The sequence below is a fragment of the Olea europaea genome, chromosome 13 (assembly GCF_002742605.1).
Source record: "Olea europaea var. sylvestris chromosome 13, O_europaea_v1, whole genome shotgun sequence".
NCBI classification, from domain to species: Eukaryota; Viridiplantae; Streptophyta; class Magnoliopsida; order Lamiales; family Oleaceae; genus Olea; species Olea europaea.
In genome coordinates, this window is record NC_036249.1 from 11,336,985 (window position 1) to 11,353,061 (window position 16,077).

At 32.3% G+C, this 16,077-nt stretch overlaps 1 protein-coding gene across 3 annotated transcripts in view; it reads right to left on the bottom strand.

Annotated features, from left to right (window-relative positions):
- The window catches only part of LOC111407586 (phosphoglycerate mutase-like protein AT74H), a 30,761-nt gene extending 15,298 nt beyond the window's left edge, over positions 1-15,463 (bottom strand). The window contains exons 1-5 of one of the 3 annotated variants that reach the window (XM_023037179.1): positions 14,902-15,462; positions 14,697-14,816; positions 14,082-14,295; positions 13,573-13,653; positions 13,347-13,451 (exon numbers count right to left, since the gene is read on the bottom strand). In XM_023037179.1, coding sequence (XP_022892947.1) covers positions 13,355-13,451; positions 13,573-13,653; positions 14,082-14,295; positions 14,697-14,816; positions 14,902-15,400 — 1,011 coding nt within the window. In that variant the 5' untranslated portion in view covers positions 15,401-15,462 and the 3' untranslated portion in view covers positions 13,347-13,354. Of the gene's footprint in view, positions 1-13,073; positions 13,452-13,572; positions 13,654-14,081; positions 14,296-14,696; positions 14,817-14,901 lie in introns of those variants that run through there. The other 2 variants (XM_023037180.1, XM_023037178.1) reach the window with 2 other exon arrangements.
- Between the last annotated feature and the right edge of the window lie 614 nt (positions 15,464-16,077).

The window sequence follows — 16,077 nt, forward strand, 5'->3', positions numbered from 1 at the left end:
CAATCATCCTTCACCACTTTACATTTCACTTCAATTAATACTAAGGAATATAAATAAAAGATAATGAAAATAAGATTTGGAAGTAACCCATTTAAAGATCCAATCAAATCATAAAATAAATTCAAAATCATTATTGAAAAATGAACACCACAAACACATATACAACAACATGAACGGATGATTCAAAATAATGGAGAAAGAAAGTGGCTCAAATATCGAAAATTTACCATACCCTCTCTTCTTCTCCAAATGCCCAATAAAAATATAGCAAGATTTTATTATTCACTTCAACCAAATGAATATTCAAGGGAATGAGAATGTAGATTTTGTGATTTTATTAAGTAGAGAAGAAGATGATGATAAGAAATCAGCATGGAGGCATTTACAGTGGTTGGGTCGTTCTTAGAGGAGGAAGGGAAGGAGATTAGGGTTGAAAGGAAATTGAAATGAAAATAAGGGCAATATCATCATTTCACATACAAGGATATTTTAGTCTTTTACAAATTCTATTTTCCATATTTAATAACTTTAGGCCTTTCAACTAAAAGTCTTAGTTCTTGGTCTTTTTGAACAAATGTTTAGTTTGACCAAGCCTTTTAAATGAATCCCCCATTGATAATCGGTTCAAAAATGGCTAAAGAACTAAAAATATCCAGACTTATAGCGCACAGTAACTCCTAGCTCATAGTAAATCAAATCAATGAAGTTTTCTAGACCAGAGATGATAGCATGAGTAGCTATACGAAAGCTGCTAGAAGAGAACTAAGAAACTTTGAGATGATAGAGGTAAATCATATACCTCGGTCCCAAAACAGCCATGCTGACGCACTAGCCAAACTCGCAACTATTGAATGGGTAGAAAGCAACTCTCTAGGAAAAATTAGATAGCCTGATATTGAAGAAAATGTTATAATGCTGATGGCCATCTACCACAAGCCCACTTGGATGGATGAGATTGTACAATTCTTAAAAATTGGAGAAAGCCACGCTAACCCTGCTAAGGTCAGAAAGTTAAGGATACGGTCGGCTCAATATACTCTCTTAGATGGTGTTCTCTACAAGGGGAGCTATACAATCTTCTTGTTAAAGTGATTAAATGAAGAAGAAGCTTTATAAGTCCCACAAGGGGTTCATGAAGAAATCTGTGAAAATTAGATGGAAGGACAGTCCTTAGCTCACAATATCTTGAGACAATGTTACTTCTAGCACTCCCTAAGAAAGGATGCTCTAAACTTTGTGAAGAAGTGTGACAAATGCCAACAATTTGAACCAATCATCCGAGCTCCTCTGAAGGAACTCACAACCATAATCAACCCCTGGCCACTCTTGAAATGAGGGATAGGCTTGATTGGGCCCATGCCCACTGAGCGAGGTGGAACTCAATTCGCTATCATTGTCGCTGACTACTTTACCGAATAGATTGAGGCCAAACCTCGTACAAAGATAACCAAACACAAAACAACGGACTTCATTTGGAAATCAATTATTTGAAGATTTGTTACATCAACAAATGTACCTTGATCATCTTTGTTTAATTTTATGGATGAGCTCATTGGTTCCATTTTGATTATTTTGAGTATATCCGATATATATTTACTTTGACTAATAAATAAATTTTTTATTTTGTCTAATTTGGACTTCAAGAAAAAATTTTAGTTCTCTCTTCATGCTTATTTCAAATTCTTTACTCATATATTTTGAAAATTCTTCACAAAGAGAAATATTAGTTGCACACTCTTTTCAATTTTGATAAAGAGGGTAGTATTCGCTTTCAAAGTAAAAATTTGCATAATCTTTCATACCAAGCTTAGGAGCTTGTTTTAAATCATAGAGAGCTTTTATAAGTTTTTAAAAAAATTCCGAATACTTGTGATCTTTAAAACGAGGGGGTTGCTCTATAAAAACTTCTTCTTGAATAAAACTATTTAAAAAAGAAATTTTAACATATATTTGATAAAGAGTGAAACCTTTATGGCAAGCAAATGCAAAAAGCATGCGAATAGATTGTAATCTAACTACCAGTGCAAAGGTTTCATCAAAATTGATACGATGTTTTTAATTGTAACCTTAGGCCAGTAGTCTAACCTTTTTGCACACAATTATCTCATTTTCATCTATTTTATTTCTAAAGATCCACTTAGTATCGATGACGGTTTGATTATTTAATCTAGATGCTAAATCCCAAACATGATTTCTTTCAAAATGATTTAATTATTCTTGCTTAAATTCAGCTTCTTTAAAATTCTTCGATTCAATTTGAGAAATGAAAGCACAATTATTCAGGTGATTTCTAGTAGAAGCTCTAGTAGTGATGCCTTTAGATGGATCATTAATAATTAATTCTTTTGGATGAGAGTGAACAAACCTCAATTCTTTTAGTAGAGATGGATTGCTTGGTGCTTCGACAGTTTTTTTTTTGTTGAACTTTTGCTTCTTCCTTATTTTCATTTTTGGACCTTCCTTGTTTTGATATTAAATAGTCATTTGTTCAAGAAAAATTTTCAAACCTACATAGTTAGCAGTACTTTTCTCATGATCAAGAGGATTAGTTTCATCGAAAGTGACATGCATAAATTCTTCAATGACTGGAGTTTTTTGGTTAAAAATTTTATAAGTTTTCTTAGTTGATGAATATCCTGGAACATTTCAACATTGGATTTTGAATCAAATTTTTCAAATTTTCTTTTGTTTTCAAAATAAAGCATTTGCAACCAAAAATCTTGAAATAACCGATATTTGGAGTTCTATTTTTCCAAAGCTCGTAGGTGGTTTTAGTTTTCCTCTGACTTATTAAAATTCTATTTACAATGTATCAAGTGGTGTTAACGACTTCGACCCAAAAATATATTGACATGCTATTTTCATTAAGCATGGTGATAAGTGCGTTTTTACACATTTATTTGATCTACAAAACATGACTAATTATTGATAAAATAGGTTAATTATGACTTAATTCTATGTAATTTCATGTTATAGGGCCATATGGATGGATATGATGGAACTGAAGAGAAAAGATGCGAAAAATGACAAAAAGGAAAGTTCAGGGACTAAGTTGCAAATAATCTATAGATGAGACAGGTGATGGAATGAAGATTCAAGAGTGTTAGAGGTCAATCTGATGAGGAAAGGAGTCAAAGAGGTGAAATATGGTCGAAATATTATCACGTATCAACTTTCAAACGAAAAAGCTATGCTTGGGATTTTTAGTTTCTATTTGAGACTCATTTTTGGTGTAGTAAACATCAAAATTTGAAAAATCCTATTTCTATCAAAATTGTAGATCTTTGAGTTAGCTTTCTAAATCACTTTGAATCACTTCAATCGAAGATCAAAAGAAAAAGTTATGACAAAAATACTGAAAATTGTCCGACAAAAAAAGTGTTTGAACTATGCGGTCGCATAGTTCAAAATCTATGCGATAGCATAGTAGTATTCAGTGGGCATTTTGGCATAACTATGCGGTCACATAGCTTTGTACTATGTGGTCACATAGACCAAAATTTGGGACCGATCCTCTAGTTTCCTATTTCGATATAACTCTTTTGGAACTCGATTGGGACGCGATATAAAAACCTAAAGCCGTCATATTTTGGGGGAGAATGCATTGGAGGAGAACAAAACACATCTTGGAGACAAATTTGAGAGAGATTAACGAAGGATTTCACGAAAATTATCAAGATTTCACGTGTATCTATAATCCAGTGATGTTTTATCTTCAAGAATTCATGTATTTCTTTATATTTTCCATGCTAGGCTAGAAATTCTTGTGCTAGGAGATCGATGAACCTTGCAATATGATTCTTAATTCCTTGCTTCCTATTTTTTACATTAAAACACGTTTGATTATTTTGAATGATTTACATGCATTTAATTTCTTCCGCTATTAAGGGCCCGTAATTGTGTAAGTTTTGATGACTTATTTCTTGCATTCGAGAGAATGGAAATAGGTTCGACAAGGTATAAATCATTGTAGAGTCTGACAGAGGATAGAGGTATACCACTATGCACTACGTGAATCTTTAAGTTCTCAGAAAACTACATGCATTGTTGTATATTTGCACCCGTCATAAAGATATAGACTGGTGGTATATGAGAGTAGATTCAACTTGCTTGAGAGAGACTATTGAATAGATTCGGGAGCATTGATTCCTCATAATTTCAACATGTTGCCAACATTATAGAAATAGGGTTAAATTGAATTCATTAATTCGTAATCCTAGTGTGTTATACATTCATTGAATTCATTAATTTGTGTTTCAAACTTTCAATTTGCATCTTTAGTTCATCTAAGCGTCAATTTGCATACCTAGTTTAGGTTAGGGTTTAGTTAAGCTAAAAAAAATCACTTTTGACATTCTTGTTTTAGTTGAGGTCAAGATAAATAAAATTAGACTACTCAATCTCTGTGGGACGATATTTGGAACTCTAAATTCTATTTTATTACTTGTTAACGAACAGTACACTTGCGGTGAATTAAATCGAAAGAAATTATTTCGTGAACACATGGTCCTAACTATTTCTTGCAATGTATGTTGAGGAGTTCTAGGAGCCAAGAAATTATGTTCATATCCATTTTTATTACAGAAATTGTCAAAAGCGTTATTATCAAATTCTCCTCTATGATCACTCCTAATAGTTATAATGAAATATCCCTATACGTTTTGAACCTTTTTGCAAAAATGTTTGAATGCGCTTAACGCTTCATCTTCAGTATTTAAAAATGGAACCCAAGTAAATCTAGAGAAGTCATCGACAATAACAAAAGTATAATGTTTTTCACCCAAGCTAACAGTTCTAGAAGGTCCAAAAAGATCAATGTAGAGTAATTGAAGTGGTTTTGTAATGGAAGAATATAGCTTGAGTTTCAATGAGATTTTTACTTGGTTACCAAATTGATATGCATCACAAATTTTATCTTCATCAAACTTTAAATTTGGTAATATTTTGACAAAATGATTTTTGGAGATTTTTGAAAGAATATCTATGCTAACGTGACCTAGTCTCCTATGTCACAATCATGTATCTTCTTTTAAGCTAATAAGCATTTCTCATCATTTTCAAATTTAATATTTATGATACAAACATCTTTACTTTGGCTGCTTATAAACATTATCTATTTTAATGTAGCGTCCTTAATAAGATATTTTGAAGAATCAAATTTAATATGATAACCTTTATCACACAATTGACTAATAATAAGTAAATTATGTTTGAAGTTATCTACTAATAAAACATTTTCAATTGAGGGAGAAGAATGATTACTGATGTTTCCAACGACTATAATTTCTTCTTTTGTGTTGTCTCCAAATGTGCATGACCTCCATCATTCTTTTTGAAATTTGATAGTAACATTCCATCTCCAGCCATGTGTTTTGAGCATTTACTATCCAAGAACCATTTGCTCTTTATCTTCTTTGTTACATGCAAAAAATAGTTTAATTTTTTATTTTTAGTACTCATATAAATTAGGGTCCTTGGTTTTGGCAACGAATCCACTTATTCTTTCTTTCAAAGTGTAGCATTTTTTATTTTTTTTGGTTATACAATTATAAGCAATATGGCCATCGTTATTGCAAAAGCTACACATAGTTTTTGAAGAGGAGTGTTTGAAGCTTTGACAAATAAATTTTTGAAAGATTTTTTGTTTCAAAAATGGTTTATATCCAGTTCTCCCGTTATCAAAACACACTTTTGATCACTAAACATTAAATCAAATTCTTCTTACCTTGAGTGAATTTATGAATAATTTTAGTTAAATCTTCAACTTTTTGTTTTAAGGAAGAGTTTTCTTTAATCAATTAATCATAATCAGTATTTTCTTTTTTCACTTCTCAACAAATGGTGTTTCTTTCTAAGAATATAGTGATTTAGAGCAAGCTTCTTGAATTTATCAATAATTTCATTGTAGAAAGTAGGTAATTCATCATATGAACATTTTTCAATAGAGTTTACCTTATCATCGATCACCATGAAGCATATATTGATAATTTCTTCTTGATTATCATTTTCATTGCGATCATCATCTTCGCTATCATCCCATGCGGCTTAAAGTGTCTTTTTCTTAGTATTCTTTTTCTTGTTTGGGCACTTAATTCCTTTTGTGGTCGGGTTTGTCACAATCATAGCGAATAATTTTCTTGCTTATTTCCTCACTCCTTTCTTCTTTCTTTTGGAATCTTTGATTATTTCGAAGACATCTCCATTTTTTGACAAGGAGGACTAGATCGTCGAGCTCTTCATTACTCATATTTTGACTTGTAGTCCCTTCTTCAATTTTTGATTTAAGAGCGATTGGTGCTTAGAAGATTCCTTTGATTTTTCTTTGTTTTTCCTAGTTTTCTCGTTAGTTTCTGCTTTGTTGAGCTCATATGTCATCAAAGTACCATATTGTTCTTTCAAAGGATATGAGTTGATATCTTTGGTGTTCTATATCAACATATTTAATAGCTCCAATATTCTGATAGTTACCTAAGCAGTTTATTTACAAGTTCACCATTAGTAAATTTACGATCAAAACTTTTAAGACCATTAACAATATTGGTAAAACAAGTAATCATATCAACAATAGGTACATCTTGTTTCATAAAGCAGTATTCAAATTCTTTAACCAAGAGATTATTTTGGTTTCCTTTACTTTACTCGTACCGATATGAGTAACTTCTAATGCATGCCAAATGTCATATGCCGAATCATATGTGCTACTACTTTTAAATTCATTTCTATCAAATGTACAATAAAGTAGATTTTTCGCTCTAGCATTTAATGATAATTTTCTTTTATCATCTTCATCATATTTCTCTCTAGGTTTAGGAATAGCTTGATCGGGTCTGCCATCAACTTTAATAGTCTTAGTAGACACATAAGAACGACATTCAATAACTTCCCAAATATTGTAATCCATTTATTGAATATAAATTATCATTCTAGCTTTTCAATAATTATAAGGTGTACCATCAAAGAAAGAAGAAAGGTTTGTAATGCTTCTCAAGATTTTGAAGATTTGGGTTAGCCATTACTCAATATCGTGAAATCTTTGAAAATGAGCACCAAGCTCTGATACTAATTGATAACCCAAAAATAGCTAATCAAGAGGGGGGGAATTAATTTTTAAAATTTTTTCAAAAAATAAACTTAAATCAAGTTAACAGAGAATATGTTGATCAATGTATAATCATAAGCAAGTAAAGACAAGTAGATCAATCAAATAATAAACATAAATAAGGTGACGATAAGTAAAAGAGTAGAGATGATACAAACAATATGATTATAGAGGTTCGATCCAAAGCAATTATCTACGTCCCCTATTACCAAACTCTTCGACACGAGTAAGGCCTTTTTTACCATATTGATTAATTTATGGAGCAATCCAACCCTTTACAATGCTTTCGATAACTTACAATCAAGAAGCACTGATCCTTATACAATATAGACCTTTACGGGACCTCTATTTGAACCACAAATCTAAAGAGTAATGAGTTTACAATTTGAATTTCTCTCTCAACAAATGATATAATCAAAATTGAGTGCGAAGAGATAAATGGGGTAATACTTTAATAACTGGCAATGAATGAGGTTCAATTGTTAAATGAGAAAATTTTGATGAAAAAAATGATTTTCAAAAGTTGATTTAATCAATCAAAAGTTTTTAAAGTGGATGTTTGAAAAATTAACTAAGATGTCCGTATACATCCTGATGCAACAGGCTTTCATGCCTGGTCATTTGGAAGAATAGAAAATCATTTTATTTACGGGACGACTAATGTTTTCACTTTACTTTAACCATTGATGGAAAAGAACACAAGAACTGTTATTTAAGAATATGCTGATCACAAAGAAAAGCTAAAAAGACAGAAACGTGAAGCCCATTGTGGGCTTGAGATATGGGTGGGTTCTAGCCCATTTGGACTTTAAAAATAAAATCCTAGAAATAATTGCCTAGTATTTCAAAATAAATTGATTGAAATTTTATGTTCACAAAGTAACCTCTGTAATATAAATTTGTTTATTTTAAAGTATTAAGATGTGAATGTCTATTGTTTATGTGAATAATGATTGGCATAAATGAAGGTTGTTGTTTGGCCATGATAATAGATATGTGATGATTGTTAGGTTATTCATGTAAGCAGCGAGTCATCCAAAGAAAAGTTTATTACTTGATATAATTAATTGTCAATATTCGATTACTGCATGGATAGTGCTAGTTACAATTGATATTTTTTTCCAAAAACTAAATGTCAATGTTGTGCTAGGTAACCTTGTGCTAGAGTCCACCATTATGTAATTCTTCAATCATGGTGTGTATGAATTTATTAATTAAATATTCTTGTATTGTGATATGATTATTGATTGTGAGCTTTTTATTTTGTCTTGTTCTTGATTCAGTTTACTAATTCTGCTTCAACAATGTCTGGCAATATCAACTTCATTCCTGTGCTTAATGGCACAAACTTGAAGAATTGGAAAGAGAACATTTTGATTGTCCTTAGTTGCCTGGATATTGACCTTGCAATTCGGGAAAAATGGTTGCACCTCTCAATCAGGAAAGTTCCGTTGGTAATAAAGTATACATGGAAATGCGGGACCGTTCTAATGCATGAGTCTTATCATCATAAAACGTTCCATTCTAGAAGCCTTTAGGGGCTCTATCTAAAAAGAAATATGCTAAGAAATTCCGAGCGAAAATAGAATCACGTTTTGCAAAAAACAAAAAGGTTGAAACAAGTATCCTTTTGGCTAACTTTGTTTCATTAAAGTATAAAGGAAATGGGAACATAAAAGAATAAATTATGGAGGTCTCGTATTGTTTCCAAACTAAAGGCACTAAGGTTATAGTTGTCTCATGACTTTCTGGTGCACCTAGTTTTAATTTCTCTTCTTGAACAATATAATCAATTTAAAGTGAGTTAAAATACTCAAAAATGACAAATGAACTCTAAATGATCTCATATCTTATTGTGTACGAGAAGAGGAAAAGCTGAAGCGAGAAAGAGTTGAAAGTGCTAACTTAGCAATCTTCTTTAGGGACAAGAAAAAAAAAAATAAAAGAAATGAAGTTGTAGCTGAAACATCATAGCATAAGAAGTAAAAGAAACGGGATAAGGAATTTACTTGTTAATTTTGCAAGAATGGTGTACACATGAAGGAGTGTTCCATATACATTGCTTGGCCTGGAAAAAAATGTATGCTTCTCACTCTAATTTGTTTTTAAGTTAGTTTAGCTTCTATACTTATATATACTTGGCATGTTGATTTTGGTACTACTACTCATGTAAGTGTCTATGTAGGATTGCTTGCGAAGTAGAAAACCAATTGTGCAGAAATACTCATTTTTGTGGGTGACAACAAAATAGTTGCAGTAGTCTATAGGGACCTTTAGGTTGTCATTAAAGTCTAGTTATTTTATGGATTTGGAAGAGACTTATGTAGTACCATCATTTGGATTGAATTTAAGATCTATTTCTGCTTTTAACAAATTTGGTTATTTTTGTTCATTTGAAAATAATAAATTTAGTCTTTCCAAGATTAAAATATTATTTCTATTGGTTCTTTAATTGGTAACATATATATGTTAGGTACAATTATCTCATATAATGAAAACTTGCAAATATGTTCACGAGGTACAAAATGCAAATTAACAAATGAGAATTTTGCCATATTGTGGCACAAGTGTTTAGGACATATCACTAAATAGAGAATTGAATCAATTGTGTCTAGTAGAATTCTTGAACCCCTTGATTTAATAGATGTCAAAGTCTATGTTAAATGTATAAAGGGGGGAAAATTAGGAGCCAATAAAAGTTACGGCGTCTTAGAACTAATTTATACTGATATTTATGGTTCATTTCTCACGACCTCTAAGAATGAGCAACACTATTTCATTACATTTATAGACGACTATTCTCGTTATATGTACCTATATTTAATTCATAAGAAGTATCAATCCCTGGATGTATTCAAAGCTTTCAAAACTAAAGTTGAAAATCAATTCTATGTGAAAACAAATGCCATAAAATTTGACCGTGGTGGTAAATGCTATGGTAGATATGAGGATAAGGTGAAAAACGTCAAGAACCTTTTGCGAAATTTTTTGAGGAATGTTATATCTTCCCACAATACACAATGCTAGCAAAACCCAACATGAATGTGTTGCTAAGAGACGCAATAGAATGCTTGAGGACATGGTAAGAAGTATAATTAATTATTCTTCTTTACCAAAATCACTCTAGGAAAAAACTCTAAAGACGGGTTGTTTGGTTGAATCAAGGCCTTATACGCAAAATGAAATGAATCTGGACTCAAAAACTATAAGCTACTACATTGTTGGGTACCATAAATGATTAAGGGGTTTCAAGTTTTACAATTCCACGACTAGGACATTTTTTGAGATGGGAAATTTCTTAAGAAAGTTGAGTTTGTGGAGGAAGATAAGGTTAGAGATACTGTCTTTGAAGAAGAACTCATTTCTCTTCCTATTATTGCTATTGTTAAGGATTAGGCTCTTATTACTGACACTGTTCAAAATGCAAATTTGCAATATCAAGCGAATGTAGAAGAGCTCTCTGTGTAAAAAATAAAGAAATTATAACCGAAGAGCAAACTCAACAATCTCAAGAGGATTAACTATTGAGAAGATCCACTAGAGAAAGGTAAAGTGCAATTCCAGATGACTATGTCGTTTTTCTCCAAGAACATGAGATTAATATAGGAGTGGCGGAAGATGATCCAATCAACCTCCATCTAGCCAAACAAAGTTCTAATTCTTAAAAATGGATTGATGTCACAAATGAATGAGACAAAATCCATAAAAGATAATATCATTTGGATCTCTTCGAATTGCCCATATGTGCAAAACTCATTGGTTGCAAATGGATATTTAAAACCAAAATAAATTCAAAAGGTAATTTTGAAAGATATAAGGCTTGTCTAGTTGCCAAAGGTTTCACTCAAAAGGAAGGTACTGACTACAAAGAGACTTTTCTCCAATTTCATTATAAGACTCTTTCAGGATCATAATGGCACTTGTGACTCATAGTGATTTGGAGTTACATAAAAGAGATGTAAAGATTGCATTTATAATGGTGATGTTGAGAAAACGATATATATGATGTAGCCAGAAAACTTTGTATCTTGTGACCCAAAGAAAATGGTCTGCAAACTAAAGAAATCCATCTATGGTCCCAAATAGGTTTCTCTTCAATTGTATCACAAATGTAATCATCTTATTATCTTGCATGGTTTGAAGTATATAAGATTGATTATAGTGTATATCATAACTTCAGTGGGAGTAAGTACGTATTCTTGGTATTATATGTCGATAACATACTACTTGCTAGCAGTGAAATAGGCTTACTGTGCGAATCTAAGAGATTTTTTTACCAAGAATTTTTAAAATGAAAGATCTTGTGGACGCTTCTAATGTATTGAGCATACATATACATCAAAATCACTCTCGAGGTATTTTTAGATTATCACAAAAGATTTATATTGAAAATGTTTTTAATAGATTCGGCATGAAAGGTTGTGCACCAAAAGATACCCTTGATGCTAAGGGAGACAAATTCAGTCTTGATCAATGCCCTAAAAATAAAATGAAATTGTATTAGACGCAAACAAATTCTTTATGCATTAGCTGTAGGAAGTCTTATTTATGCTCAAGTATACACATGTTCGGACATTGCGTTCATAGTGGGATTGTTAGGCAGATATTTGAGTAACCCCTGGCATAGATCTTTGGAAAACAACCAAACAAATTATGCGTTATTTGTAAAGAACAAAATATCACATGCTCACTTATCGGTGATCAGATTATTTAGAGATCGTTAGGTACTCTGATTTGATTTCAGTGGATGTCAAGACAATAAAAGATCCATGCTAGACTATATTTACCTATTAGCTAAAGGAGCTATTTCTTGAAAGAGTGCTAAGCAGATATTTATAACTTATTCCACTATCGCAGCTGAGTAAGCTTGTTCTGAGGTACTAATCATGGGATATAGCTAAAAAATTTTGAAATTGGGCTGCGAATTGTGAATGATATTGAAAGACAATTAAAGATATATTGTGGCAATAAATCAACTATGCTTTATTCTAATAACAATAGAAGCTCTATGAGATCAAAGCACATAGATATCAAGTTTCTCATTATTAAAGAAAGAGCTCAGAGTCTTCAAGTGGCCATAGAATATATCGGGACAAACTCTATAATTGCAGAGCCGTTTAGTATGGATTCACCACCCAAGATCTTTCATGAACACATTGTTCATATGGATGTCGTTTCATTTGATAATATGCATATTTAGCGGGAGTATGTATTTTGATGTTCTTTACTGCAAACATATTTTATATTTATTTTCTATAGAATACAGTATATTTTATAGTTTACATTTATAAACTCTAAATGTTATTCATGTTTGATCTCACTAAAAAATAAAGCTGGATCAATTGGAAATAGTTATGCTTAAAATCACATTGCATGTAATTTTCATGTTACGCATCCATACTCAATCTATGTCATTGAATATATTGGTATGGTAACCATTGATGGATCTAGTTACAAATATATGTAATGAAAGTCGCCTTGATCCCATGCTAATATAGTAGATCGACCAAATTGTGAATAAGTAGATATTTCAAAAAAGATAGTTTTTCATTGCCCACTCAAGACTGTGTAATATAATTGTTTCATGAAACATATGTAGTCCAAGTGAAAGATTGTTGAAATATTTATTTAATTTCTTATTATTGGGTTACATATTAAGTAACAAGTATATTATGAGCTATCTAATTTAATAGGGCTAAATAAGTGATATCATAATTGAGCTCTAAGGATATTTATTGGGTAGGGGCCTTAATGTGTTGAAACCCAATACTAATTGAATTGGGGTTGCTGAAGCTCTAATTTGAGTTGGTATATAGAGATCATCATAAAGGTTGTGGCACAAGTTAAATTATATGTAATATTGGCTCTCCTCTTCCTTTCCCATTAATGAGAGAGAATTCATAGAGCATCTTGAGAGTCCTAAGGAGATTTGACTATGGAAGACTCCATACTTCCCTCAATTTGTCAACATGAATTCAGGTACGCTTCCATTCTATTTTTATTAATGAATTAACATGAGATATTGACATATGTGATATTTGTATCATTTAAAGTTTGTAATAGAATCGGCTCATGCTATGCTTTTATGATGCCGCTTCCACCATTAGCATCCGTTAAAAGCTCATACAGCATATTCGGTATGCAGAAATTGGCATGACGTGATACTACAATAAACATGATTTCAGTATTTTCCTTTTTCTTTTTTCTTTTTTCCTTTTTTTTTTTCTTTCACTACAGCAGACCTTACCAAATGTACTACATCATTTCATGTTCTTCACCAAAGTGTGTAAAGTAAGATGGTCCAGTTATCTCACTATCATAATTGAGTTCACCTGGCTTTGCAAATTTTTGCCTTGAAAAAAAAAAAGAAAAGAAAAGAAAAAAAGAAAAAAAAAAAAAGGGAAAGGTATTAGCCTTGGAAGAATTAATCTATATGTATACATTTTGAAGGATAAATCTAATTTTTCTTTTACCATTCTTGGTCAATCAGCATTGCATCTGTCAATCCATACTTCTTTAGTTCCTCTACTGTCTGGTGCATTAACAGGCTGTACCTGTAGACGATGAAAACGGAGGTCATAATTCAAGTTTGAACAAGACGACTTCTTGATTTTTCATTTTTTCCATGTTGATCTTACCTTTTTTATTATTTCTTATGTGTTTTTGACATAAGAATACAAGTTTTAGCTATCAATTTTGATTAATACATTATTATTTTTCGACTCCAACGATTAAGAGGATGTTAAGTGAATATTATACAGTACAAGATTAAATTTCAAGACATGTTGTTTCAAGAAGTAGACTTAAATTAAGATGACAAATGACAAATTACGACATTAAGATCTTTTCGTAGAAGGTGTAAACTAATATGTTGGTAGGAACACACTATAGTAATTTGTTCGTGCCCCAGAGTCCAAGACGGAGACAAATGCAAGAATAATCAATTATAGAAGAAAATGGTATGCAAGAAGTTAAAAATTACCTTCCTCCATAACCTTTTTCCATAACAATAATTTCTCCATTTCCCATATTATGAAGCCCTTCAAATTGCTCCACAGTCCACTTATACCATCTCATTAAGAACACTCTCAAAGTAAGGCCATGTGAGACTATCACTATGTTCATATTTGGGCTTTGTTGTCCGGGTGGTTGAAATCTTCCAATGTCAATATCACTTCTAAGGGTCTCCCGAAACCCTGCAAGAGCTTGCCTATAAGCTTTAAATTGACGACAATAGACTCTATTCAATTATATGTAAATTTTCATAATCACACTAGTGGTGTCAAAGTTGCCTAGGCTGTGTGGAGTCCCTACACGGGGTCGTGTCATGGGCTAGCTCATCTTCAAAGCATATCATCCCAAGCTTGGCACAATGCCCACAGGCATAAACATATATTAAAAGAAAGGAAAACTACGCAAGTACAGATTTTTTTTTTTTTTTTTTTTTTTTTTTTTTAAACAGAGACTTATAGCATTGTTCTAAAAGAAAATCGAACAAAATACATTCGATAGGGCCATCTCGTCTAGACTCAGACAAACCAATCTACACTCGAACCAGTCCATTGTGACACCACTAGATAGCGAAATGACAGATTACCTGTTATTCTGTCATAGACATCTGCAGCCGATTCTCCATTCGGAAACCGATAAAAGAATCGACCATAACGCTTCCGAGCAGCTTTTTGTATCTTCATTTGTTCTTGGTCCTGAAAATTTCCTTCAAGCTCAAAGAATGAAATGTAGAAAAATCAAATATTGTTTTCAAATCACTATCTATTCATTATAAATAAAATTATATATACCAAAATCTTGCTCTCTCAATCGAGGCTCTTCTCTGACTCCTGCAATTCTTGATTTTTCAAATGCCTTAGCCAAATTTCTCAAGGTTTCTAGGGACCTCTTATATGGAGACACATAGAAATATACCTTCCAATCCTCTGCTCCATCTTTTTCAATCATCTCCCTTATTTTTCTCCCACATTCTTCGGCCTCCAATATTCCCAGCTGGGTGAGTCGAATTTTAGGGTCAGCCACCCTCGTATAAACACACTCGTCAACATTTCCTTCGCTTTGCCCATGTCGTACGAGAATTATTCGACGTGGCCTAGGCGGCTTCTGCTTCGGTGGATAACGAATTTTTTCAGGAAAACTGGCCAAATCATTGTCATCGTGAGGCAATTTATGGTTTATTCTAGGAGCACTGTCTTCGCAACATCGGACAGACATAAAATTACACTGTTTTCTGTGTAAAACTGGAGAAGATGAAGCTGAATGGACAGTTGGGAATAGTTTCGTAGTCATTGATGAAGAGGTAACAAGATTGAAGGGCGCAAAATATATGAAAGCAGATGAGGTTATGTGGCACTAGTTGAGGCATCTGTGGGTATATGGTCGAGGGTGCCCGGCGTGTGGGGACAAGGGGTGGGGGTACTTAAATGAGACGGGGAAAGGATCAAAGAAGAGACATAGTCGACTTCATAATCACATTATAATTAAAATATATTTTTAATTACTACATCATATTATAATCACATCACAATTAAAATATATTTTTAATAAATACACTACAATAAAATTACAATTGTACTCTTAATTCAATTAAAACAAAAAATTGAAAACTAAGAATACAATAGTGTGGTGTACTTATCACCGGTCTTAATCCTCATTCTCTCAACCTTTTCCCTCATTATTTCACAACATCTGGAAATGAAAGATCGAGAAAGAGCACCAGGCCATATTCATACGGGCAAAATCCCAAAATCTTTGAAAAATCACCCGCCCTTCATTCTAGTAGCAAAAATACTTGAGAACGAAAAACAAAGACAACCACGACCATAAAGATAAACAAGCACAGACAGACCAGTAGCAAATCATGGAGCTTTACTCATTTCAATAGTTTGCATATCTAACCCAGTCTAAAGAACCATTTCATTTCTTTACTACACTTGGTAGAAGATTTTGCGGTATTGATAGATAAA